General features: G+C 43.4%; 1 protein-coding gene across 9 annotated transcripts; it reads right to left on the bottom strand.

Annotated features, from left to right (window-relative positions):
* Positions 1–1,015: 1,015 nt before the first annotated feature.
* LOC123188292 (uncharacterized) lies at positions 1,016–5,228 on the bottom strand. 9 transcript variants are annotated; one of them, XM_044600340.1, is made up of 8 exons: positions 4,869–5,127; positions 4,699–4,778; positions 3,902–3,939; positions 2,343–2,428; positions 2,153–2,227; positions 2,005–2,064; positions 1,578–1,698; positions 1,016–1,465 (listed from the first exon to the last, which is right to left on the bottom strand). In XM_044600340.1, exons 1-8 carry the CDS (start codon positions 5,004–5,006, stop codon positions 1,407–1,409), a joined length of 657 nt encoding a protein of 218 aa, XP_044456275.1. In that variant the 5' UTR covers positions 5,007–5,127; the 3' UTR covers positions 1,016–1,406. The 9 variants fall into 9 exon arrangements, 6 of the variants coding, with proteins under 6 accessions (XP_044456275.1, XP_044456276.1, XP_044456277.1 ...); XM_044600341.1 differs by having other exon boundaries at positions 2,005–2,061; XM_044600342.1 differs by having other exon boundaries at positions 2,343–2,419.
* Between the last annotated feature and the right edge of the window lie 21,085 nt (positions 5,229–26,313).

Genomic DNA, 26,313 nt, shown 5'->3' with positions numbered 1-26,313 from the left:
TCCTTCAATTACTTTTGGTCAAAGATGTTCCGCAACGTGGCACGTTCACCAACAAATGCTCTACATGCCGCAAAGCTAAGTCCAAAGCTCAATCTCATGGATTAAATATGCCACTTCCAATTCCCTATCAAACATGGGAAGATATTAGTATTGATTTCGTGATTGGTTTGCCTAGGACTACAAATGGAAAGAATTATGTATTTGTTGTTATGGACCGATTCTCCAAAATGGCACATTTCATCCCATGCAATAAGATAGACGATGCTTCACATATTGTTAATCTTTTTGTAGGGAAATCTTGAGGTTGCATGGAGTACCAAGGACCATTGTGTCGGACCGGGACGTCAAGTTCTTAAGCTAATTTTGGAAGACCATATGTGCCAAGCTCGACATCAAGATTCTTTTATCCACGGCCTATCATCCCCAAACCGATGGCCAAATGGAAGTCACCAACCCGACGCTATCTATGCTCCTACGCGTGTTGATAAAGAAGAACATCAAGGAGTGGGAGGAGTGCTTACCCATCACCGAGTACGCCTACAATTGAGCTTGACACACTACTACCGGCAAGTCCCCCTTCGAGGTTGTCTACGGATTCAACCCATTGTCCCCATTGGACATTCTACCTCTTCCACTCCAAGAATGCGCAAACATGGATGCAAGTGCAAGGGCAAGTTTTCTCAAGAAGATGCATGAAGATACAAGGGCAACGATCGAGCGTCAACACTACTAGGAAAAAGGCTACTAGCAACGCGGGTATCCGCGCTACTAGTATCGCGCTACAGCTAATAGTTAGTAGTAGCGTGCATTAAACCCGCGCTACTACTAACTTTGTTACTAGTAGCGTGTGCCACCCACGCTACTACTATTTCATACCCGCACTACTACTAACGAATAGTAGTATCATGTCTACAATACCAACGCTACTAGTATCCTAAGTACTAGTAGCGAGCAGTTTTTTCCCACGCTACTACTAACGTATTAGAAATTAAAAAAATAAAATCAATCAATTCCATTCTATCACACAATTGTCGTATCTACTATCACAGTTCCTCATTGTAGAGGCAACTCATGTATAATTCATATCTTTTACATAAGTAAGAGTGTAAACATAGTATTGTGCGTGTCAGCTACCTACGTAAGTGGTCCTTGCCATGCAAATTCAAAAATTTACCACTACTTCTAGACGTCAGAGACTGAGACACGTTGTTATGGTCCGATCCAAAAATTGGCTCACTCCTCAATGTGTGGCGCCTTCCCGGCCTGATCTCGCGGCCTGCAGCTGCGACGAAACATAGCGGGCAGCCTTGACGAGCCACACTTGACCGATGGCAGCCGCCGCCTTGAGTTGTGACGCCGTCACGTCCCTCGCACTAGCCCTCAGCTCAAGTAGGCCCCGGTCGATGTCAGCCTCGTGCCACGACACCAGCGGATGGAGGAAGCCATCGTACATGTGCCCCGCACCCTGAAATCCGAAGACCATTAAGATTCAGATTCAGAATTGGCCACATAACGAATCAGGTCTATCTGAAATGTGGATCATCTCTCGGGCTCGGGTTGTCTGACCGACTGCTTACCCGTGTGCTGGGCTACCAGAGGTAGATGATGAGCAGTAGCTTCGCCTCTCCGTACATCGGCAGACACGACACCGTCCAGTCCACGAACCTCTCGACGACCGTCGGCATCGCCACTAGAACCCTGCAGTATTACCAACAGTGGTTCAGAAACTTCAGAAGAATGACACGGAAAAATAATGCGGTGCATGTCGATGAAAAAGACAATCATTGAAAAAGACAAGGAGCATACTAACCCCTTCACGCAGTGAAAATATAATGTAGAGTAGTAAAAGTGGAACATGGCTCAGCATTTGCATTGATAGGGACAGATATACAATTGGGGATCCACTAGGTAAATAAATAATTATCATAAATCAACAACATAGTTTGCATTTAACATACTTTAAATAGTGTCTGGCATCCTTGAGGAAAACCCAAACGTTGCTACCTTCTTCGGGGCTCGAGCATGAACTGATGCGCTCTGCTTCTTGTACATACGGCTGTGCTGCTACGATGTTTATGCAAGGGGGTCAGTGTTAAAATAACACTGAATTTTCTATGAGAGGGGATGGAATGCCTTAATTCACAATACTAACCTGATTGACCACCTGTTGCCACACAAATCTATGGTGTTCAGGAGTTCGGTAAAATGGATCAGACAATGCCCGAAACTGCTTAAAAGGAAGATACAGAAAGAGATAAGTACTTGTAGAGCAGGTCTGTACTAATGATACTAAATATACTATTCTCAAAAAGTAAACATAAAACTAAATTCGGTAGGTAGACCTGACAATTGTTGTCTCCGTTAACCTTGAGCTCAACCAGGCCATACAACACCAACTTGTCGAGAAGTCTTCGGTGATCTGAAAAGGCTGCATTTATCATATTATCTTAACCAGAAACAGGGCAAAATCCAAGAATTCCATAAAGAGCAAATATTTAGCATGTGGATCATCACATTTCAAGTAGAAGCACTATAGGTGAAATCAACTCGTCAGATTAGATATACAAGCACACTGCCTATGTGCCCTTGAACTCTCCAATACGAGATATCAATCCATGCTAAACTACAGCATGCTTGGAATCATGTACACAACAGTCACACCAAGTGTAGATGCACGACTCAGAACAAGTAGCAGCCATAAATAAACAGAGTGAAGCCTAAAAAGCACGGACACGCCAGGAATCGCCAAACTGCCGTCCTGATACGCCGGGATACGGGGATACGGCGGGATACGCCGGGATACGCGAATTTTGGAGTATCCCCGAAATTCGAATTAAAAAAAATGAAAAAACGATTGGGATACGCTGGGATACGCGGGGACACGTTAGGGATACGGCCTGGCCCAAAAATACAGCCTCGGCCCATCAAGAAACCCTATTTTGCAGGGTCACGACATAATGAAGAGGCGCTCCCTCCCTGCCTCCCATGTTGCACAGACGGCGCCGCCACCTCCTGGACTCGCCCCCACCGCCTGGACTCGCCGCCACCGCCGCCGCCGCGCCGGGATTCGACCGGCGACCGTCCCCTCCAGCACCACCAGCAGCAGCAGCCTCTCCTCGGAGCCGCAGGTAACCCAGCTGCATCCTCTCCTCATTCTTCTTCAACTCCTCCACTTTTAATCTTCAAATGCTTGCTGCTTGCTGCTTGGTGCTCTACTGCTGTTTGCTTGCACTAAGTTATTGGATCTGATGCTTGCTGCTTTCTGCTCTTTGCTTGTGCTGATGGCTGCTGCTGTTCTTGATAGGAATTGATTGCTTGTTGTTGGCCTGATAGGTACCAAACCATGGCATCTGCGAGCGGCACAGCCGGTAGCCAATCATCCGTGGGTGAGAGTGAAGGGCGTCTGGGTCCTGGTGCTGCAATTGGGAGCCAAATGGCATTGCAAATTGGGTGAGCAAAGCAAAAGTCTTTACTCTTTTGATGTGTTCATATTGTCTTCTGGTTATGTCTTCTATTTTTCTAATCTTCTTTGCTGTTTGATGTGTTCTGCAAGATGCAACTTGCAATGACATGGGGGACGAGGATCAATCAAGCACTTGATAAAAGAGCCACCAAATGGAGCAATATTCTCTATTCTCAACTCTTTTTCTTTAATTTTCTGTCTTAATTCTATATTATATGTCATATTTTTATTTTATTTTATATATACTCACCGTATCCCCGAATGGCTGTTTTTGGAAAATGCCGTATCCCGTATCCCCGTATGCGTATCCCCGTCCTTCCGTCCCCGTGTCCGTGCTTTTTAGAGTGAAGCAAACAAATTAACATCAAATCAATCGACCCACTCGGATCACAAACCATACTTGAGCAGTTTTAGAATCAGCAAATGGGGGAGGCTCACTGGGGGCGTAGAAGCTGAGCATCCGGTTGGTATGGTACCTGACAGACAGAGGAATGGAAATCCATCAGTAATGAGGAGTGGAGAATGCATGAGGTTACGATCAGTGGGAGAATCCGTGTGCCTATGGTTGGTGGATCGGCCAGGATTTCATGGTTAACAAGCCCCTCATACATATGTCTCTCCGACGGCACAGGCATTCGACTGGATCTCGAGCTAGCACGACACAGAAATTGGGAATCGGAGCAGAGAGGCACGACACAGGCAACCTTTTTCTCAATCACGCGTCAAAATGTGTGACATTTTGTGCTAAGGATTGGGAAGAACCCGCCAAGGCCTACAACACCACAAAGGAGACAAGGATAAAAAATGAAACAAAACATAAACCGGCATGTTGGTTGGTCAAGCAGGCAGATAAAGCTTTTTTAGGTCTATCGCGCGAGCTGAGCCGCCGTAAGTTTGCCTCATTGGAGACTACCTCTGTCAACGCCTTGCCATCCTGAAGGGAAAAGTTTAGAAAGTTCTAGCTACCTCCGACTCCTAATTTTGGTCCTGATGTACACAGCAAGGATTGGCTAATACCCAGGATCTGCTGGTTCTTTTATTGGTATTTCACCACTAATTTGGTGATTACTGCCTCCTAGAACCAAGTATGGACGATTTACAGTCATTACTAGAAACTTAGGCAACATGCATAGAACTTTAGGGATAATTTCATGGACTGATTAGGCATCGCCTACTTGCTCACATGTGAAGGTGCAACGCTAGACTAATGGAAATAAACATTTGGCAATACTTACACTCTCCCCTCTTTGACTGCAACACACGTGCAGCAGCATTGTGGCATTTCCACAAACACCTCGTGACCACAAGGAGGCCCCTGCCGATGAACTTGACTTCAAACTCGTCGAACTGGCACAAACCATCAGGGGATGAGAGGCAAATTTCTAGGATGACGGTGACTTCTTACCAGTCTGACGCTACTGGAGCCGAGCACTTCATCACCAGAGGCGAGACAGACTGGCGTGGTAGGCGTCCTGCCATAGCGAAGTGGCCACGTCACTTCGGCCGCCCCAGCTCGCCAGCACGTCATGGACGGCCCGCTCATTCTGCATCGACAGCTGCTGGGCCCTCCCGTCGTCGGACTCGTTCAAGGCGCACTCCCCCTTCCCGTGCAACGTACACTCGCAGGAGCTGGAGCCTCCGGCGGCAGCGGCAGAGCTTGCCCGCCCAACTATGCTAATCACCAACGCTTGTTGAGGTCGGAAGCGGAGGCGGAGGCGCGGCGGGGAGCACGGTGGTCTCCGGGACGCGCTTGTTGAGGTCGCGCAGGATCTCGACGAGCGGACGCGTGATCCCCAATGGCGCGGCATCCAACGGCACCACGTAGTTGCCAGTCGAGGCCGCCGCGGCGAGCACCACCCTGCCCCTCCTCTGCCACTCCGGCGCCACGGACATGCGCACGCGGCTACGGCGGAAGCCGCGAGGGGAGCGGCGAGGAGGCAAGGGTCCGCGCGAGGGAGGCGGCGGCGGTGGCTTCCATGGGGATCGGAGCGGAGGAAGGTGGGAGCTTGGGGGAGTGTTGCGCGCAGCCGGTGCTTGCCGAAACTGGCCTGCATGGGTGGTGGCGGCGGCGAGGAGATTGTGGGGAGAGGAGCAGGTGAGTTCGTGAGAGAGTTTTTTTAAGGATGAGAGAGAGAGTGGTGGGGTGGGAATGGATCGGGCCGGGGTGGATGGTGCAGTAGTGGACACGCTTAGTAATAGCGTGGGTGTTTTACCAGCGCTATAGCTACACACTTATTAGTAGTGTAGGTTTTATACCCCTCGCTACTACTATGGCCTGTCCCGGGGGCATGGTGGAGACCACTTAGTAGCAGCATGGGTTTATACCCCTCGCTACTACTATCAACTTAGTAGTAGCGCGGGTTTTATACCCCTCGCTACTACTAATTAGCAGTAGTGTCTCCTTTTAAACCGCGCTACTGATAAGTCTCTATGTATAAGGTTTTCCCTAGTAGTGCAAGTACACTGCATCGCCACCAGGCTCAACATCAACAAGATACCAATGGTGTTCCAACCAGGAGATCGCGTATGGCTTCATCTTTGCAAGGACCGTTTCCCCAACGAGTGCAAGTCAAAGCTACTACCATGAGTCGACAGACCCTTCAAGGTGCTAGCACGCTACAACGACAACGCTTGCAAAATTGACATCCCACGAGACAAGTATAACATAAGCGACATCTTCAACGTCAAAGACTTGGCCAAGTACCATGGTGATAAAGACCACGATCAGTGGACGGATCTCTCCCAAAGGGGGGGAGATGATGCGGAGCATCCTTCCATCATCCCCATGGATTCTACACAAACACATCAAGCACATGACAAGAGCTAGAGCACGCGCAATATAAACCAAGGTGAACTCTTTCCTACCTGACATGCCTATGAACACAAACGAGACTTGGGTGTTACCTCATCAAAATGTATTGTGTGTACTTAGGTACAAAGAGGAACACTTCCAAGTAGCTAAGGAGCATCACCAAGTCCAAGGAGAAGCGCCCCAAGTCGCCAAGGAGGAAGGAGTCCACAAGAATCTAGACAGAAGGTCCCAGGCGACCCCGTGCGCACGGGCCCCCGAGACCCCGTGCCCATGGGCTACACAGGGAGCTACGGCTATAGCACCACATGCGCATGGGCGTGTATAGTGCGCACGGGACCCCCGTGCACATGGGCCCTACAGGATGAGCGGCTGAGATTGCTGTTGGGCCTCCACTTCGCATCCACTTCGTCTCCTACCTCCCCAAGCCTATATATTTTGTACCTAGACCATATGTTAGGGTTAGCAAAGTATATGTGAGATATTTGTGAGCTTTGCTCCTTCTACCTTTCGTCTTGTGGATCAAGACCCCTTTAGGGAAGAATCCTTGTGGATTTCAACCGTGCGGTGTTCTGTATGGGAAGAATTAGAGACAAGGAAGAAGAAGGGTTAGGAGACGTAGGATCTTCATCCAACCGCCTGAAATGGTCGACTGACCCAAATGACAAAAGTCACGCGAATTGCATGCAGACAAGCCTTTATATTCAGTACCATCATCGTAGCTGCTTAGCACTGCACCTGAATCCATCAAGCTAAACAACGTGCCACTCATAATTCAAAACTTGTTGCTCAAATATGAATCTGATATGATGCTGATATTACTAAAATAGATAACGTTTAATTGTTCAGCTAATGTTCCTACTTTACTTTTGAAAAGCACGTGCACCACATATAGAGAGACAACAGGGAGTTGCATTCTTAATGCACTCCGGTTCATCATGTGTGGGCACTGCGCAACGAACATTTTATTATCCAAAATCTGCTTGCTCTTCTTTAGCATGTTCATCTTCCGTTCTTCTTTAATAAGTACTCTCTCCGTTGCTAAATACAAGTCTTTGTATAGATTCCACCATGGACTACATATGGAGCAAAATGAGTGAATCTACACTCTAAAATGTATCTATATACATCTGTATGTGATACATAGTGGAAATCTCTACAAAGACTTATATTTTGGAACGGAGGGAGTGTGATAGTAGTATAGTATGTTCCTTTTAGTGAAGATGAGCAGGGACATTTGTAGTGTAGAGGTCTATATGGTCGGTTGTGATGGACACTTTGAACTCTTCGGGCCTCTTTGATTCATAGGATTTTGTAAACATGGGAATAGGAATTGTAGTGGCCTGCCCACTTGAATCCTATAAGATTAGCAAGGAAATGCGGGGAGTTGTGTCTCCTTTGAGAGTTACACTGATATTAATAGTACCGCACCTTAAGTTGAAGAGAGCTGGTATCTGAAGCCTTTCTAGCCGTACCGGCAATACTAGCACATATATTCCAGCAAGTTCCACTTTGCTGATTTTACTCCTGATGCTTATGGTTTTCTCATTATATCTACACTATGATCTGTGTAGCTGCTTTGTGTCGCACTAGCAGCAGTCCACTCTTGAAGCTAAACAACAGACCAATCAAAAGTCCAAAGCTTACTTCTTCAAATACGAATTGTGATATGATACTGACATTAGTTAACAGACACACATTTAATTGGTCACGTAATGCTCCCACTTGATTTTCCAAATGCACGTGTCCACATATAGAGAGACATCATGGAATTGCATTTCTTTGGGCACTCTGATTCATCATGGGTGGGCAACCAACATTGTATAGAAAGAAGGGGAATCTCAATAATATGCTTCCTCTTTTGTTCTTTAACATGTTCCTCTTCTGTTCTTCTTTAGTAAGCATAGTATGTTGCTTGTCGGGAAGGGGAGCAGGGACATCTGCAGTCAACACCTCTATTGGGCCAGTTCTGCTAAATGATTTTGCACTTCGAGTTGGTCTGCCATAATACCCCGGAAATGTTGGGAGCCGCACGGTCTTTGATAGACTAAACTGATAGTAACAGCTGTGCGCCTTCAGATGAATAGAGCTGGCATGTAGGTGATCAATAGGCTGCATATTAGTAGCGGAAAAACCCTATGTTTTCCAGCCAGTTCTGCTTTCCATTTATTTATGGTGGTTATGGTGTACCCCTATTATCTACACTACGATCTGCCTACTGGCTCTACGCTCTCGTTATCATGGTTTGGCAATAAACTTTCTATACAGTATATTATGAACCTATCGTCTGCCAACTATCCTTACATCTGGGGCCCCCAATAAGGAGCCTATTTTTTGAGTAGTTGTGCCAGATTATATTAATCTACTCACCATATTACAGCACACATGGGCTCTCTCATCAGAATCCAGTGATAGCACACAAGGGTTTATAGGGAGCCTCTATTATATTACAATATCCTCTGCACTACAAAGATAATCTCACTACTATTTGTGTTTTCATGCTTTACAGATATTGTACGTAATCACAATGAATATAAGAATGCGCACATCAAAAGAATATTGCAGAATAGTTCAATGGGTAACAAACTTGGCATCAAGGGATTGAGGTCCATTGTGGATGCAATGAAACCCACATGATCCCGACCTATAGATTCGTATTCAGAATATGATCCTAATGACTATTTTGAGCTCAAGGAGTCAAAGGCAGATGGCCTATCCTATTCACCCAATAAGGTGCATGTTCTAATTTGGCAAGGTTTTATTGGTTGCACATATCTTGCATAGGGTGTCTTGCATTTCTTTTGCTTCGTTGCACCGCTGTAATGCCCCGAGACCGATGCCAGGTGTCCTCCAGTTATTCATTGTGTTGCCTTGTCATTGCTTGCATGTCATGCATTGCATATCATGTCATCATGTGCATTTTATTTGCAGACGTGTTCGTCTCATGCATCCGAGCATTTTCCCCGTTGTCCGTTTTGCATTCCGGCGCTTCGTTCTCCTCCGGTGGTCATTTCTATCTTTCTTTCGTGTGTGGGGGTTAAACATTTCCGGATTGGACCGAGACTTGCCAAGCGGCCTTGGTTTACTACCGGTAGATCGCCTGTCAAGTGTCGTACCATTTGGACTTCGTTTGATGCTCCAACGGTTAACCGAGGGACCGAGAAGGCCTCGTGTGTGTTGCAGCCCAAAACCCCTCCAAAGTGGCCCAAAACCCACCTAAACCTCCTCCATCATCTCAGTCGTTCGATCACGATCGCGTGGCCGAAAACCGCACCTCATTTGGAGCTTCCTAGCTCCCTCTACCTCTATAAATAGACCCCTTCATTTTCGTTTTCGGATCCTTTCCCCAAAATCCTAAAACTCCTCCCTCAACACCGCCGGACATGTCCGTCTCGTCGGCGGACGCGTCCATCGCCGCCGGCCACATCGCCCCGGCCAATGGGAGCGTGCCACGTCGCCCTCCCCGCCGCCGCATCCAACCGCGCGCCGCCACCTGGCCTGCCCCGCCGCCTCTCCCACGCGGGCCCGGGAGGCCCAGATCCGGCCCGCCCGGCCCGGACGCCAGCGCCGCCGCCCCGAGCTTCCCGCGCCTGGGAGTGCCCGATCCCCGCCACCTCCTTCCTGTCGTCCGGCGCCACCGAGCCGCCGCGGGAGGTTCGCCGGACTCCGCCGCCTCGCCCGGACGCCGGCGCCGCCGCCCCTTCGCCGACCCGCTCCGACGCCGCCCCGGCAGCCTCCTCCGCCGCCCCGCGCCGAGATCCGGCCCGGATCCGCCATCTCCGGCGAGGTCTACTTCTCTCTCCGCCTTCTCCGGCGAGAACCGCGGCGACAAACCTCGGATCCCGTGCCATTGACTTTTACCTCGAGGGTATAATTTCACCAAGTCCCCGAGTTTTCCATGTTTCAAATGCACATGTTTATCGCATCGTAACTTTGCACCTGTAGCTCCGTTTTGCACGTGTAGCAATTCAAAATGTTCGTCTCAGAGAGTACATCGTTTCATCTCATTGCATCATTTTCATTTGAGTTCCTCTAGATGCCCGAAATGCTGTTCGAAGAGTGCTATTTGAGTTAATTGTCAGATCTGCTGCTCCAAATAGCTATTTGTCATTTTTGCCATGATTATTGTGTGTATGATATGCCCCTGAGCTCTACATGAGTTTTGTTATATGCTTTGTCATCTTTCCAGAGGTGTCATCCATGTATTTTTGTGATATGCGTGGTGACTAGCACAAGCTTGCAAAGTGGTGCATTTGTTAATGCTGATTTTAGGGACTTAGCAATTCCACTAAGTCCTTGAGTTGTTCTTATCAATATGCCATATGTTCATGTTGGTTCCTAGTGATCCGTGCTTCTTTTGAGGATGATCAGTAAGGATGTTTTGTTAATCTTGTAGTGCTCTATCCATCCATGTCTTTGTTTGCAATTATGGAGCACCCTAGCTTGAGTCAATCGAGCTCTACTTTTGTCATTTCGTGAATCTGGACAGATTGTCTACTTGTTAGTGATTTTGCCGATGATGTTGTAGTTGATCCATGCATGCTATGATATTGTTCTTGCCATGTCTAGCTTGTATAATGTGTATTCTTGATGGGTGTATGCTTAGATAGTCATGCCTTGCCCTGTAGTGAGTGCATCGAGCTCGTAAACATGCCTACTTGGTATGTGATTTGCATGCTCCAGTTTTTCACTAAGTCTGTGACCTGATTATGTTTTTGCCATGTTCATATGCTTGCAATTGTATTTTCTGATCCCTTTTGGCTCAAGGTCACTAAGGGACTTTTGTTAAGCTCTTTGAGTAGCTCCATGCCATGCCTTGCTTTGCCATGTTAAGTTCCTGTAGCATATAGTTTTCATGCTCCAAAGTGTGCTACCTAATCTGAAATTCCAGACAAGTGTTAATTTCACTAAGTCTGAGATCTGTTTATCAATTGCACTTTTGCCATGCTTGTTTGAACCTGTTAATGGATGAATTGGCCGTAGCTAAGTGCTCATCTTTTGTTAAGCATCATGAGTGGATCCCTGCCATGTATTTTGTTGTCTTGTTTGAGTGTTGTAGCATATTTATCTTGATGCATTTAGTTGGCTACTTGTTGTTTATCGCAAACTGGTGTCATATTTGTTTTGCTTGCCATTTCCAAACCGTGACTCCGATTCCAGTGATCTTTATATCGATTTCAACCGAAATCACCTCACCTATCCAGTGGCACACTTGGATTTCCAAGTTGAGGCCAGGTTCATTCATTCCCTTGAAAATCATGCATATGCATCGCATACCGCATCTCGCATATCATACCATGTTCTTGTGTTGGTTGTTTACTATGTTGTGTGCTTCCTTTCCGGTGTTTGCTTCTTTGGGTTGGTTACAGTAATGTCGCGTTTTTGAGGACCCGTTCGACTACGTCCGTTTGTCTTCTTCATGGACTCGTTCTTCTTCCTTGCGGGACCTCAGGCAAGATGATCATACCCTCAAAATCACTTCTATCTTTGCTTGCTAGATGCTCGCTCTTTTGCTATTCCTATGTTGCGATGCCTACCACTTGCTTATCATGCCTCCCATATTGTTGAACCAAGCCTCTGACCCACCTTGTCCTAGCAAACCGTTGATTGGCTATGTTACCGCTTTGCTCAGCCCCTCTTATAGCGTTATTAGTTGCAGGTGAAGATTGAAGTTTGTTCCTTGTTGGAATATGGAGATGTTGTTCCTTGTTGGAACATGTTTACTTGTTGGGATATCACAATATATCTTATTTAATTAATGCATCTATATACTTGGTAAAGGGTGGAAGGCTCGGCCTTTTGCCTAGTGTTTTGTTCCACTCTTGCCGCCCTAGTTTCCGTCATATCGGTGTTATGTTCCCGGATTTTGTGTTCCTTACACGGTTGGGTAATAATGGGAACCCCTTGACAGTTCGCCTTGAATAAAACCCCTCCAGCAAGGCCCAACATTGATTTTACCATTCGCCACCTAGCCTTTTCTTTCCCTTGGGTTCTGCAGACTCAAGGGTCATCTTTATTTAAACCCCCGGGCCAGTGCTCCTCTGAGTGTTGGTCCAACCCAGAGCACCGTGCAGGGCCATCCCTTGGCAACTTGGGTTACGTCGGCTCTTGTACGCTTAGCTTATCCGGTGTGCCCTGAGAACGAGATATGTGCAGCTCCTATCGGGATTTGTCGGTACAGCGGGTGGTCTTGCTGGACTTGTTTTACCATTGTCAAAATGTCTTGTAATCGGGATTCCGAGTCTGATCGGGCCTTCCCGCTAGAAGGAATATCCTTCGTTGGCCGTGAGAGCTTGTCATGGGCTAAGTTGGGACTCCCCTGCAGGGATTTGATCTTTCGAAAGCCGTGCCCGCGGTTATGGGCAGATGGGAATTTGTTAATGTATGGTGGTAGAAAACCTGAAGTTGACCTTAAATTAAAATGCATCAACCGCGTGTGTTACCGTGATGGTCTCTTTTCGGCGGAGTCCTGGAAGTGAACACGGTGTTGGAGTTATGCTTGACGTAGGTTGTTCTAGGATCACTTCTTGATCATAGTTTCTCGATCGTGCTTTGCCTTCTCTTCTCGCTCTCATTTGCGTATGTTTAGCCAGCATATATGCTAGTCGCTTGCTACAGCTCCACCTCATACCTTTACCTTACCCATAAGCTTAAATAGTCCTGATCGCGAGGGTGCGAGATTGCTGAGTCCCCGTGGCTCACAGATACTTCCAAAACCAGCTTGCAGGTGCCGTTGAACCGTGCAGATGACGCAACCAAGTTCAAGGACGAGCTCGATGAAGATCTTGTCCTTTGTGTTGTTTCGTTCTAGTTGATCAGTAGTGGAGCCCAGTTGGGGTCGATCGGGACCTTGTCGCATTTGGGGTTCTTCTTTTATTTTGGTTCCGTAGTCGGACCTTGATTGTATCTGGTTGATGTAATGCTTTATTCATGTAATTGTGTGAAGTGGCGATTGTAAGCCAACTATGTATCTCTTTTCCCTTATTGTATTACATGGGTTGTTTGCGAAGATTACCTCACTTGTGACATTGCTTTCAATGCGGTTATGCCTCTAAGTCGTGCTTCGACACGTGGGAGATATAGCTGCATCGAGGGCGTTACAACCGCCATCTGCTTAGTTTACTCATGATATATGTCAAGATGCCATGCCCATCCATTATCAACGCCTATTACATTTGTTGTCATACCATGTTTTTCCATTCAAATGTTGTTCTTGTGTTTCAGAAATCCAAAAGGAAGAGGGTGATTGCAGAGCCTGAAGGAGTACAAGCAAAGTCCTTGAAAAAGGTGGTGATATCAGAGAAATCACATAGCACCCGACTTATATTGGCGATAGAACCAGCGCCGCAAAACGTAGGATATCACAACTATGTTGGTCGCTGCTTTGCTCTTTTGAGTACCTATTGTCCTACTGATAACCCACAAGTATAGGGGATCGCAACATTTTTCGAGGGTAGAGTATTCAACCCAAATTTATTGATTCGACACAAGGGGGGCCAAAGAATATTCTCAAGTATTAGCAGTTGAGTTCTCAATTCAACCACACCTGGATAACTTAATATCTGCAGCAAAGTATTTAGTAGCAAAGTAATATGGAAGTAACAGTAACGGTAGCAAAAGTAATATTTTGGGGTTTTGTAGTGATTGTAACTGTAGCAACGGAAAAGTAAATAAGCTAAGAACACTATGTGAAAAGCTCGTAAGCATTGGATCGGTGATGGAGAATTATGCCGGATGCGGTTCATCATGTAACAATCATAACATAGGGTGACACAGAACTAGCTCCAATTCATCAATGTAATGTAGGCATGTATTCCGAATATAGTCATATGTGCTTATGGAAAAGAACTTGCATGACATCTTTTGTCCTGCCCTCCCGTGGCAGCGGGGTCCTAATGGAAACTAAGGGATATTAAGGCCTCCTTTTAATAGAGTACCGGACCAAAGCATTAACACATAGTAAATACATGAACTCCTCAAACTATGGTCATCACCGGGAGTGGTCCCGATTATTGTCACTTCGGGGTTGCTGGATCATAACACATAGTAGTTGACTATAGACTTGCAAGATAGGATCAAGAACTCGCATATATTCATGAAAACATAATAGGTTCAGATCTGAAATCATGGCACTCGGGCCCTAGTGACAAGCATTAAGCATAGCAAAGTCATAGAAACATCAATCTCAGAACATAGTGGATACTAGGGATCAAACCCTAACAAAACTAACTCGATTACATGATAAATCTCATCCAACCCATCACCGTCCAGCAAGCCTACGGTGGAATTACTCACGCACGACGGTGAGCATCATGAAATTGCTGATGGAGGATGGTTGATGATGACGGTGGCGATGGATTCCCCTCTCTGGAGCCCCGAACGGACTCCAGATCAGCCCTCCCGAGAGAGTTTAAGGCTTGGCGGCGGCTCCGCATCATAAAACGCGATGAATCTTTCTCTCTGATTTTTTCTCCCCGAACATGAATATATGGAGTTGGAGTTGAGGTCGGTGGAGCTCCAGGGGGGCCACGAGGCAGGGGGCGCGCCCAGGGGGGCAGGCGCGCCCCCCACCCTCCTGGCAAGCGTGTGGGCCCCCTGACCTTGATTCTTTCGCCAATATTTTTTATATTTTCCAAAAATAATCTCTGTGAAGTTTCAGGTCATTCCGAGAACTTTTGTTTCTGCACATAAATAACACCATGGCAATTCTGCTGAAAACAGCGTCAGTCCGGGTTAGTTCCATTCAAATCATGCAAGTTAGAGTCCAAAACAAGGGCAAAGGTGTTTGGAAAAGTAGATATGACGGAGATGTATCAACTCCCCCAAGCTTAAACCTTTGCTTGTCCTCAAGCAATTCAGTTGATAAACTGAAAGTGATAAAGAAAAACTTTACAAACTCTGTTTGCTTTTGTTGTTGTAAATATGTAAAGCCAGCATTCAAGTTTTCAGCAAAGATTATGAACTAACCATATTCACAATAACATTTAGGTCTCATGTTTACTCATGTCAATGCATAATCAACTAGCGAGCAATAATAATAGAACTCGGATGACAACACTTTCTCAAAACAATCATGATATGATATAACAAGATGGTATCTCGCTAGCCCTTTCTGAGATCGCAAAACATAAATGCAGAGCACCTTTAAAGATCAAGGACTGACTAAACATTGTAATTCATGGTAAAAAGAGATCCAGTCATACCCAATATAAACTAATAGTAATGAATGCAAATGACAGTGGTGCTCTCCAGCTGGTGCTTTTTAATAAGAGGGTGATGACTCAACATAAAAGTAAATAGATAGGCCCTTCGCAGAGGGAAGCAGGGATTTGTAGAGGTGACAGAGCTCGATTTTAAAGCAGAGACAAATAATATTTTGAGCGGCATACTTTCATTGTCAACATAACAACCAAGAGATGGTGATATCTTCCATGCTACACACATTATAGGCAGTTCCCAAACATAATGGTAAAGTTTATACTCCCCCTCCACCAACAAGCATCAATCCATGGCTTGCTCGAAACAATGAGTGCCTCCAAGTAACAACAGTCCCGGGGGAGTTTTGTTTGCAATTATTTTGATTTGATTTGCATTAAGCATGGGACTGGGCATCCCAGTGACCAGCCATTTTCTCGTGAGTGAGGAGCGGAGTCCACTCCTCTTGAGAATAACCCGCCGAACATGGAAGATATGGACAACCCTAGTTGATACATGAGCTATTCGAGCATACAAAACAGAATTTCATTGGAAGGTTTAGAGTTTGTCACATACAAATTTACTTGGAACTGCAGGTAGATACCGCATATAGGAAGGTATGGTGGACTCATATGGAATAACTTTGGGGTTTAAGGAATTGGATGCAGAAGCAGTATTCCTGTTTAGTACAAGTGAAGGCTAGTAAAAGACTGGGAAGCGACCAACTAGAGAGCGACAACAGTCATGAACATGCATTAAAATTAATGAACATTGAGTGCAAGCATGAGTAGGATATAATCCACCATGAACATACATATCATGAAGGCTATGTTGATTTTGTTTCAACTACATGCGTGAACATGTGCCAAGTCAAGTCACTTGAATCATTCAAAGGAGGATACCACCCTATCATACCACATCACAACCATTTTAATAGCATGTTGGCATGCAAGGTAAACCATTATAAGCTCCTAGCTAATTAAGCATGGCATAAGTAAATATAATCTCTAATTGTCATTGCAAACATGTTTATTCATAATAGGCTGAAGCGGGAACAATGAACTAATCATATTTACAAAAACAAGAGAGGTCGAGTTCATACCAGCTTCTCCCATCTTAGTCAGTCCATCATATATCGTCATTATTGCCTTTCACTTGCACGACCGAACGATGTGAATAATAATAACAGTGCACGTGCATTGGACTAAGCTGGAATCTGCAAGCATTCAATAAATAGGAGAAGACAAGGCAATATGGGCTCTTGGTTAAATCAACAATAATGCATATAAGAGCCACTTCAACAATTTAATCATGGTCTTCTCCTATCGACCCCCAAAGAAAAGAAAAGAAATAAAAACTATTTACACGGGAAAGCTCCCAACAAGCAAAAGAAGAACAGGAAATCTTTTTGGGTTTTCTTTTAATTACTACTACTACAGCATGAAAAGTAAACTAGCTAAAAGCTACAACTAAATTTTTCTTTTTCTTAAGGTTTATTAAACACACAAGAAGAAAGCATAAAAAGGAAAATAAACTAGCATGGATATTACAGTGAAAAAGTATGAGCACCGACATCTAGCAATGAGTGTGTGAACATAAATGTAATGTCGGTGAGAAATATGTACTCCCCCAAGCTTAGGCTTTTGGCCTAAGTTGGTCTATTGCCACGGCTGGCCTGACGGATATCCAAAGTTGTAGTTGGGGTCGTACTGAGATAAAGAAGCCTATGATTGCCACTGGTTGGCAATCATCTCCGTATCCCACTGGTAATTAGACTGTCGTGGAGGATCAAATTGTGGTTCCGGCTCTGGCTCTGTGGCTGATGTAGGGTTCCGGTACACTTGGATGGCTGCCAGCGGAATGAGATACTTGCCTGCAGACAAATCAAACAAGGAAGGAGCAGGCAAGGTAATAGTCTCAGGGTGATTCTTATCAAATAGTAGTTTGTATTTAAGCGCCCTTTCCCTATTCTTAACAATAAAATCATGTGATGCCATACTCTTATAGTCTAGAAAAACAGGAGGCATCAACTTTTCTTCTTTCTCATAGTGTCTAATAGGTATTTTAAAATCTGCAGCGAGGCGCGAGGCGAAGATGCCTCCCAAGATGGGGCCCTTAGTACGGTTAAGATTTAACCGCTTTGCAACAATAGCGCCCATACTAAATGTGTCATCTCGAAACAAGGCGTGGAACAAAATAATAATATCAGGGACACTCAAGTTTCCGCAGTTTCCGCGACCAATTAAGCATCTACTAGCAAATATAGCAAAGTAATGTAGAACAGGAAAATGTATGCTAGTGATTCGTGCATCGGAAACTTTCCTCGTTTCCCCTACAGCAACTGTATCAATAAACCCCTCCACATCATTACTATGTGGTTCCTCTATGATACCCGGAAAAGGTAACTTGCAAACTCTACAGAATTCACGAAGGGTCATCTCATCATATAAATAAAAATCCACCGTAGGTGGTGACCTCCTAGAATGGACATGAAAATTTTGCACAAAGGTATTGGTGAGTAAGAGATACTGTTCGTGTTGGTCGCGGAGGAAGTCGGTGAGGCCTGCATTCTCAGCCAACTCATAAAAATCATCATAAATCCCGGTTGCTCTCAAGAAATCATCGCAAGGCCATTCACACAGCTGAACCTCCGCGGTACGAGGCAGATTATATTTGGGCCTCTCTTCTTCTTCACTTTGCTTTTCCCTCGAGCTTCGGCTCGATGAGCCCCTCAAAAATCTCTTCATCGTTTTCTGAAAAAAATCTAAAATTTTTAGTAACTTCAATAAAAGTGAACCAAGCTCAACAAAGTTGATAGCAACTACTCCTACAAGTGCCTAGAGTCTATATAATGCATTAGAACTACTTGGAACCATATAAATTTGACATGCAAGCTCAAGAACATGGTCACCTAGGCAGCACAAATTTGCAATGAATAAAGCACTAGAACAAAAACTAATTGGACCAGTGGAGGAGTCACATACCAAGGAACAATCCCCCAAAGCAGTTTTGTGAGAGGTGCTTTGAGCAAGGAGATCGAAAATCGCAGAAAAATGAGTTAGAACTCGTGCTTGAGCTAGTTGGTGATTTTTTTGGGAGGAAGAAGAAGTGTGTGGGTGCAGGAATAAGTGGAGGGGAGCCACTGTGGGCCCATGAGGCAGGGGCGCGCCCAGGGGGGTGGGCGCGCCCTAGACCCTCGTGGCCAGGTGCCAGCTCCCCCTGCTATGTTCTTAGTGCCAAATATTCTCAAATATTCCAGAAAAATCATATTTCAATTTCAGGGCATTTGGAGAAGTTTTATTTTCGGGGTATTTTTATATTGCATGGATAATTCAGAAAACAGACAGAAAAATACTATTTTTACTTTATTTCAACTAAATAACAGAAAGTAAAAGGAGGGTATAGAAGGTTGTGCCTTCTAACTTCATCCATCTCATGCTCATCAAAAGGAATCCACTAACAAGGTTGATCAAGTCTTGTTAACAAACTCATTCCGAATCGCATGAAACCGGAGAAATTTCGAATAACACTATGTTACCTCAACGAGGATATGCACATCCCCAATAATAAGAATATCATATCTCTTTTTGACAGTAGGAAGAGGAAATTCAAAACCTCCAATAGTAATCGATGGGATTATTCCAATAGAATTTATACTGTGGACTTGAGGTTTTTTCCTCGGAAAGTGTACCATATGCTCATTACCATTAACATGAAAAGTGACATTGCCTTTGTTGCAATCAATAACAGCCCCTGCAGTATTCAAAAAGGGTCTTCCAAGAATAATAGACATACCATCGTCCTCAGGAATATCAAGAATAACAAAGTCCGTTAAAATAGTAACGTTTGCAACCACAACATGCACATCCTCGCAAATACCAACAGGTATAGCAGTTGATTTATCAGCCATTTGCAAAGATATTTCAGTAGGTGTCAACTTATTTAGATCAAGTCTATGATATAAATAGAGAGGCATAACACTAACACCGGCTCCAAGATCACATAAAGCAGTTCTAACATAATTTCTTTTAATGGAGCATGGTATAGTAGGTACTCCTGGATCTCCAAGTTTCTTTGGTATTCCACCCTTAAAAGTATAATTAGCAAGCATGGTGGAAATTTCAACTTCTGGTATCTTTATTTTATTTGTAAAAATTTCTTTCATGTACTTGGCATAAGGATTCATTTTAAGCATATCAGTTAATCGCATACGCAAAAAGATAGGTCTAATCATTTCAGCAAAGTGCTCAAAATCCTCATCATCCTTTTTCTTGGATGGTTTAGGAGGAAAATGCATGGGTTTTTGAACCCATGGCTCCGTTTCTTTACCGTGTTTCCTAGCAACAAAGTCTCTCTTATCATAACATTGATTCTTTGATTGTGGGTTATCAAGATCAACAGCAGGTTCAATTTCTACATCATTATCATTACTAGGTTGAGCATCAACATGAACATCATCATGAATATTATCACTAGGTTCATGTTCATTACAAATTGTGTTTCAGCATCAGAAATAGAAATAATATTTGGATTCTCAGGTGGTTCAGCAATAGGTTCACTAGAAGCATGCAAAGTCCTATCATTTTTCTTTTTTTTTAGAAGGACTAGGTGCATCTAAATTATTTCTCTGAGAATCGTGCTCAATTCTCTTAGGATGGCCTTCAGGATACAAAGGTTCTTGAGTCATTTTACCAGTTCTAGTAGCCACTCTAACAGCAAAATCATTATTCTTATTATTCAATTCATTGAGCAAATCATTCTGAGCCTTAAGTACTTGTTCTACTTGAGTGGTAACCATAGAAGCATGTTTACTAATGAGTTTAAGTTCACCTTTAACTCTAGACATATAATCACCCAAGTGTTCAATCATATAAGCATTTTGTTTTAATTGTCTACCAAAATAAGCATTAAAGTTTTCTTGTTTAACAATAAAATTGTCAAACTCATCTAAGCGTTGTCTAGCAGACTTATAGTGAGGAATATCACCTTCGTCAAATCTATAGAGAGAAATTACCTTTACTACATGTGTCGGGTTATCAAGACCATGAGTTTCTTCAATAGGTGATGAATTAAGATCATATATTTCTTCAATAGGCGGTAAATTAAGGCCATGTATTTCTTCAATAGGAGGTAAATTCTTAACATCTTCAGCTTTAATACCCTTTTCTTTCATAGATTTCTTTGCCTCTTGCATATCTTCAGGACTAAGAAATAGAACACCCCTTTTCTTCGGAGTTGGTTTAGGAATAGGCTCAGTAGTTGGCTCAGGAGCTGGCTCAGGAAGTGCCCAATTATTTTCATTAGTCAACATATTATTCAATAGAATTTCAGCTTCATCTAGTGTTCTTTCCCTGAAAACAGAACCAGCACAACTATCCAGGTGGTCTCTGGAAGCATCGGTTAGTCCATTATAAAATATATCAAGTATTTTATTTTTCTTAAGAGGATGATCAGGCAAAGCATTAAGTAATTGGAGAAGCCTCCCCCGACCTTGTGGGAGACTCTCTTCTTCAATTTGCACAAAATTATATATTTCCCTTAAAGCAACTTGTTTCTTATGAGCAGGGAAATATTTAGTAGAGAAGTAATAAATCATATCCTGGGGACTACACACACAACCAGGATCAAGAGAATTAAGCCATATCTTAGCATCACCCTTTAATGAGAACGGAAATATCTTAAGGATATAATAGTAGCGAGTTCTCTCATCATTAGTGAACAGGGTGGCTATATCATTTAATTTAGTAAGATGTGCCACAATAGTTTCAGATTCATAGCCATAGAAAGGATCAGATTCAACCAAAGTAATTATATCAGGATCAATAGAGAATTCATAATCCTTATCAGTAACAAAGATTGGTGAAGTAGCATAAGCAGGATCATATTTCATTCTAGCATTCAAAGTTTTTTGTTTCAGCTTAGCTAATAGTTTCTTAAGATCACTTCTATCATTGCAAGCAAGAAAGTCTCTAGTAGTTTCTTCATCCATAACATAGCCCTCAAGCACAACAGGAAATTCATATTTATTGGGAGAGTCTTCATCATCACTTTCATCAATATTATCAGTTTCAATAATTTCATTCTCTCTAGCCCTAGCAAGTTGTTCATCAAGAAATTCACCAAGTGGCACAGTAGTATCAAGCATAGAGGTAGTTTCATCATAAGTATCATGCATAGCAGAAGTGGCATCATCAATAACATGCGACATATCGGAATTAATAGCAGAAGTAGGTTTAGGTGTTGCAAGCTTACTAAAACAGAAGGTGAATCAAGTGCAAAGCTAGATGGCAGCTCCTTACCTCCCCTCGTAGTTGAGGGATAAATTTTTGTTTTCTCGTCTTTCAAGTTCCTCATAGTGACCAGCAGATATAAATCCCAAGTAACTCAAAGAATAGAGCTATGCTCCCCGGCAACGGTGCCAGAAAATAGTCTTGATAACCCACAAGTATAGGGGATCGCAACAGTTTTCGAGGGTAGAGTATTCAACCCAAATTTATTGATTCGACACAAGGGGAGCCAAAGAATATTCGCAAGTATTAGAAGTTGAGTTTTCCATTCAACCACACCTGGATAACTTAATATCTGTAGCAAAGTATTTAGTAGCGAAGTAATATGGAAGTAACGGTAATGGTAGCAAAAGTAATATTTTTGGGTTTTGTAGTGATTGTAACTGTAGCAACGGAAAAGTAAATAAGCTAAGAACAATATGTGAAAAGCTCGTAGGCATTGGATCGGTGATGGAGAATTATGCCGGATGCGGTTCATCATGTAACAATCATAACATAGGGTGACACATAACTAGCTCCAATTCATCAATGCAATGTAGGCATGTACTCCGAATATAGTCATATGTGCTTATGGAAAAGAACTTGCACGACATCTTTTGTCCTACCCTCCTGTGGCAGCGGGGTCCTAATGGAAACTAAGGGATATTAATGCCTCCTTTTAATAGAGTATCGGACCAAAGCATTAACACATAGTGAATACATGAACTCCTCAAACTATGGTCATCACCGGGAGTAGTCCCGATTATTGTCACTTCGGGGTTGCCGGATCATAACACATAGTAGGTGACTATAGACTTGCAAGATAGGATCAAGAACTCACATATATTCATGAAAACATAATAGGTTCAGATCTGAAATCATGGCACTCGGGCCCTAGTGACAAGCATTAAGCATAGCAAAGTCATAGCAACATCAATCTCAGAACATAGTGGATACTAGGGATCAAACCCTAACAAAACTAACTCGATTACATGATAAATCTCATCCAACCCATCACCGTCCAGCAAGCCTACGATGGAATTACTCACGCACGGCGGTGAGCATCATGAAATTGGTGATGGAGGATGGTTGATGATGACGGTGGTGACGGATTCCCCTCTCCGGAGCCCCGAACGGACTCCAGATCAGCCCTCGTGAGAGAGTTTAGGGCTTGGCGGCGGCTCCGTATCGTAAAATGCGATGAATCTTTCTCTCTGATTTTTTTTCTCCCCGAACACGAATATATGGAGTTGGAGTTGAGGTCGGTGGAGCTCCAGGGGGCCACGAGGCAGGGGGCGCGCCCCCACCCTCGTGGCAAGGGTGTGGGCCCCCTGACCTTGATTCTTTTGCCAATATTTTTTATATTTTCCAAAAATAATCTCTGTGAAGTTTTAGGTCATTCCAAGAACTTTTGTTTCTGCACATAAATAACACCATGGCAATTCCGCTGAAAACAGCGTCAGTCCGGGTTAGTTCCATTCAAATTGTGCAAGTTAGAGTCCAAAACAAGGGCAAAAGTGTTTGGAAAAGTAGATACGACGAAGACGTATCACCTATCGATGTCCTTACATTCATACCTGGTGGATTATGTGACATCATTGTGCATTATAGCTTGATTATCCACTGTTTGCTCCAAATTATCAGATCTATATTAATGCTTAAATTAATGTAGAATAAACCCAATGCCTGTGAAGAAATTTAGTTCTGCATTGTTCTTGTAAGTATCGGTTGTCCTTCATTATTGTACTTATATTTGTCAGCTAGTTCTTCATGTACACTTTGCAGCTTATTTTCCCTTGTCCTCCATTTTTCTACACATCAGATCTTTATTTACTCTTGCCAAAATATTGAATAAAACCAATGTTACTAAAGAAGTTTAGCTCCGCATTGCTCTTGTCAGTGCCTTCTGCATGTATTATGTATTTACATTTGTACTCTACATCTTAAGTTAAATAATCGCCATTTGTTCCTATATTTTCACATCTATATTTACTCTTAACAAAATGTAGAATAAAGGCAATACTCTTGAAGAAGAGTGTGCGGTAAACTTCTTAAATGCCCCCCCCCCCATTAATATGGACAAGGCCTTTATAGAGCCTGTCTTCACTACTAATGTAAGTTTGTTCTCCTCGAGCCTTCAAACTTTGTTGTTTATATTTGGATAGCTATGAGTGCAAATGTTGTTTATTTTTGTCGTCTGCATCAAATTGCTTGTTCAAAGTTTATAAAGTAGGAGTACATAAACATAAGTTTGTCCTTCTCAATTTCAGTCTTTACTTGTACAATCTAGTTCCTTATTCGTACCATGTAAATTAAACTAAACATAAAAAGTTATCTTCTTTAGCACTATGTGTATGCTTGTGTTCTTGATCTGTAATCCAGTGGTGTGGTGAGACTACCAACAGCAGCACAATGTCATATCCTGTTATCTCTCAACTATGAACAATGCCATATTATATTGATGTTATTTAAATCGTATCTCTTTATTTACCAATCTGAAATGGTATAATTGACAGTACACTCACCATTCATGCTTATACATTTTTTAGAACTAGATCTATGCTTGTGTTCTTGATCTGTAATCCAGTGGTCTGGTGAAGCTGGCCACTCCTGCACAATGCCATTTCATGCCGTCTTAACTATGAACAATGCCTATTATGTTAATGCTATTTTAAACCGTGTCTCTTTATTTCTGACAAAGAAATGAGATGAATTGACAGCACTGATGGTTATACGTGCAAAACATGTTATCGACCTACTTGTTTCTCTTTCAGGGTGACAACACTGCTGCTAGGAAGAACTGCCACAATGATAGTGAGACGAGCCCATTTTTTGTCCCTCTAACACATATTCCAGAGGAGAAGGCAACACATATTGAGGGTAGGGATACAACCCCGAAGTCACATCTTGATGTAGTGTCAAACTTACTCAGTGACACAAGCTCGATGAAGTCGCCGCCTAAATCTGTTCAACTTCTTCAGTCTGAAATTCAAGCAGAAATACATGCTTCCGCTCAAATACGACTCTAACTCCAATCTCTATGCAAGATTATGTAGCAACCCGACCTCAGACGGTCAAGTCTCTGTGCTTAAGTGTCATCCCTGGATCCGTATGCTAACACACACAGTACTCGAGGATTTATAATAGAGGTAAATCACATGTATAAATTAACATAAATACTATTACCTCAATCCAAATAGCGGAAGTAACAACAAGGTTGTGGGTTCCCATCAATGCCAACGGCAAAGTTGAGTGTAGAAATCGTAACCCTAACGTATCACTTACTCATCGTAAGATTCCTGCAACATGAGACGTTGCAGCCACAAAGGGTCAGTACATTGAATGTACTGGCAAATTCACACCATAGGACAATGATGAATAATAGCTATCACTAGATGCATATATGGATGGTGGAGGCTCTATGGTTATAATGTTTTTGCAAAAAGCCATTTTTCCCTACTTCAAAGGAATGTATTTTATTTAACTATAAAGTTGGTTGATAAATATTGAGAAGGTTCCTCCAACTCAATCCCAAAATAATAATCATTAACCCAAGCAAATTAATTAAATAAAGTGTTGAGATCAACACCATAATTCAAGAACCAGATACTCAAGATGTCCATAACCGGGGACACAGCTAATCATGATTAGTTTGTACACTCTGCAGAGGTTTGCGCACTTTTCCCCACAAGACTCAATCTCCTCCGTTTGATTTCTCGCACTACATGGTGTTTGAGAAACGGATGACCGAGACACAGTCTTTCAGAAGCATTAACTCTTTACTCTGGGCAGACCGGTACACCTACAATCCCCCTACATCTGCTAGTCCACCTCTTCAAGAGCTCATGCAACTTACTCAACTATGCCAGAGCCCATAATGGATTGTGGCTGCACACGGAAGTTTCTAGCATGAATAATCTTATGATCCCTTGAGCCTGGGTGGCATTCCATAGGGTGATCACACAGGTCCTCCGGGATCCCCTTGGGCAAGCACTGGGTTCTCCAGGTGCCCGGGCAAACCACTGGGTACTCCAGGGTGCCCCAACCAATCCACCTAGATGTGTATTAAAGTTGCCACCTTAAGTTAACCATTAATGATAATTTTCACATCTTTCATGGATTCACTCAAATCAATCCACGTCTACGAGCATAGCATAGCAGTAAGCATAACGTAATAGTAACTCCCAAGGTTTGAATGCAGGATAATAGGTTCCTACCTCATCAACTACTTCCCAATACCCACATGTTATCAAATCCTAACCATGCAATGTTTGAGGATTAAAACTAATGCATAAAAACTGGGTATGAAAGGGATATGATCAAAGTGTGAACTTGCCTCATACTGTTGATGAAGATGATTCGCACTCATAACTCCTGATAGTTCTACTCGTCGCACCCCGGTCAATCTATCGTAAGCAAGCAATAGTATCCACACATAAGCAATCACTCAAAGATCGGAGAGAACGAAGAAAACAATTCGGAAAACTTCAAAACCAAGCAAATAACTCTTGCAACATAAAACAATTCCTAACATTACCAAAATTATGTGGATTTGGCCTTATCAGAAAGTTTAGGTCAAG

Source organism: Triticum aestivum, chromosome 2A (genome assembly GCF_018294505.1).
Source record: "Triticum aestivum cultivar Chinese Spring chromosome 2A, IWGSC CS RefSeq v2.1, whole genome shotgun sequence".
Taxonomy (NCBI): Eukaryota; Viridiplantae; Streptophyta; class Magnoliopsida; order Poales; family Poaceae; genus Triticum; species Triticum aestivum.
Note: the sequence above shows the minus strand (reverse complement) of the source record. Positions and strands in the feature narration are given on the sequence as shown.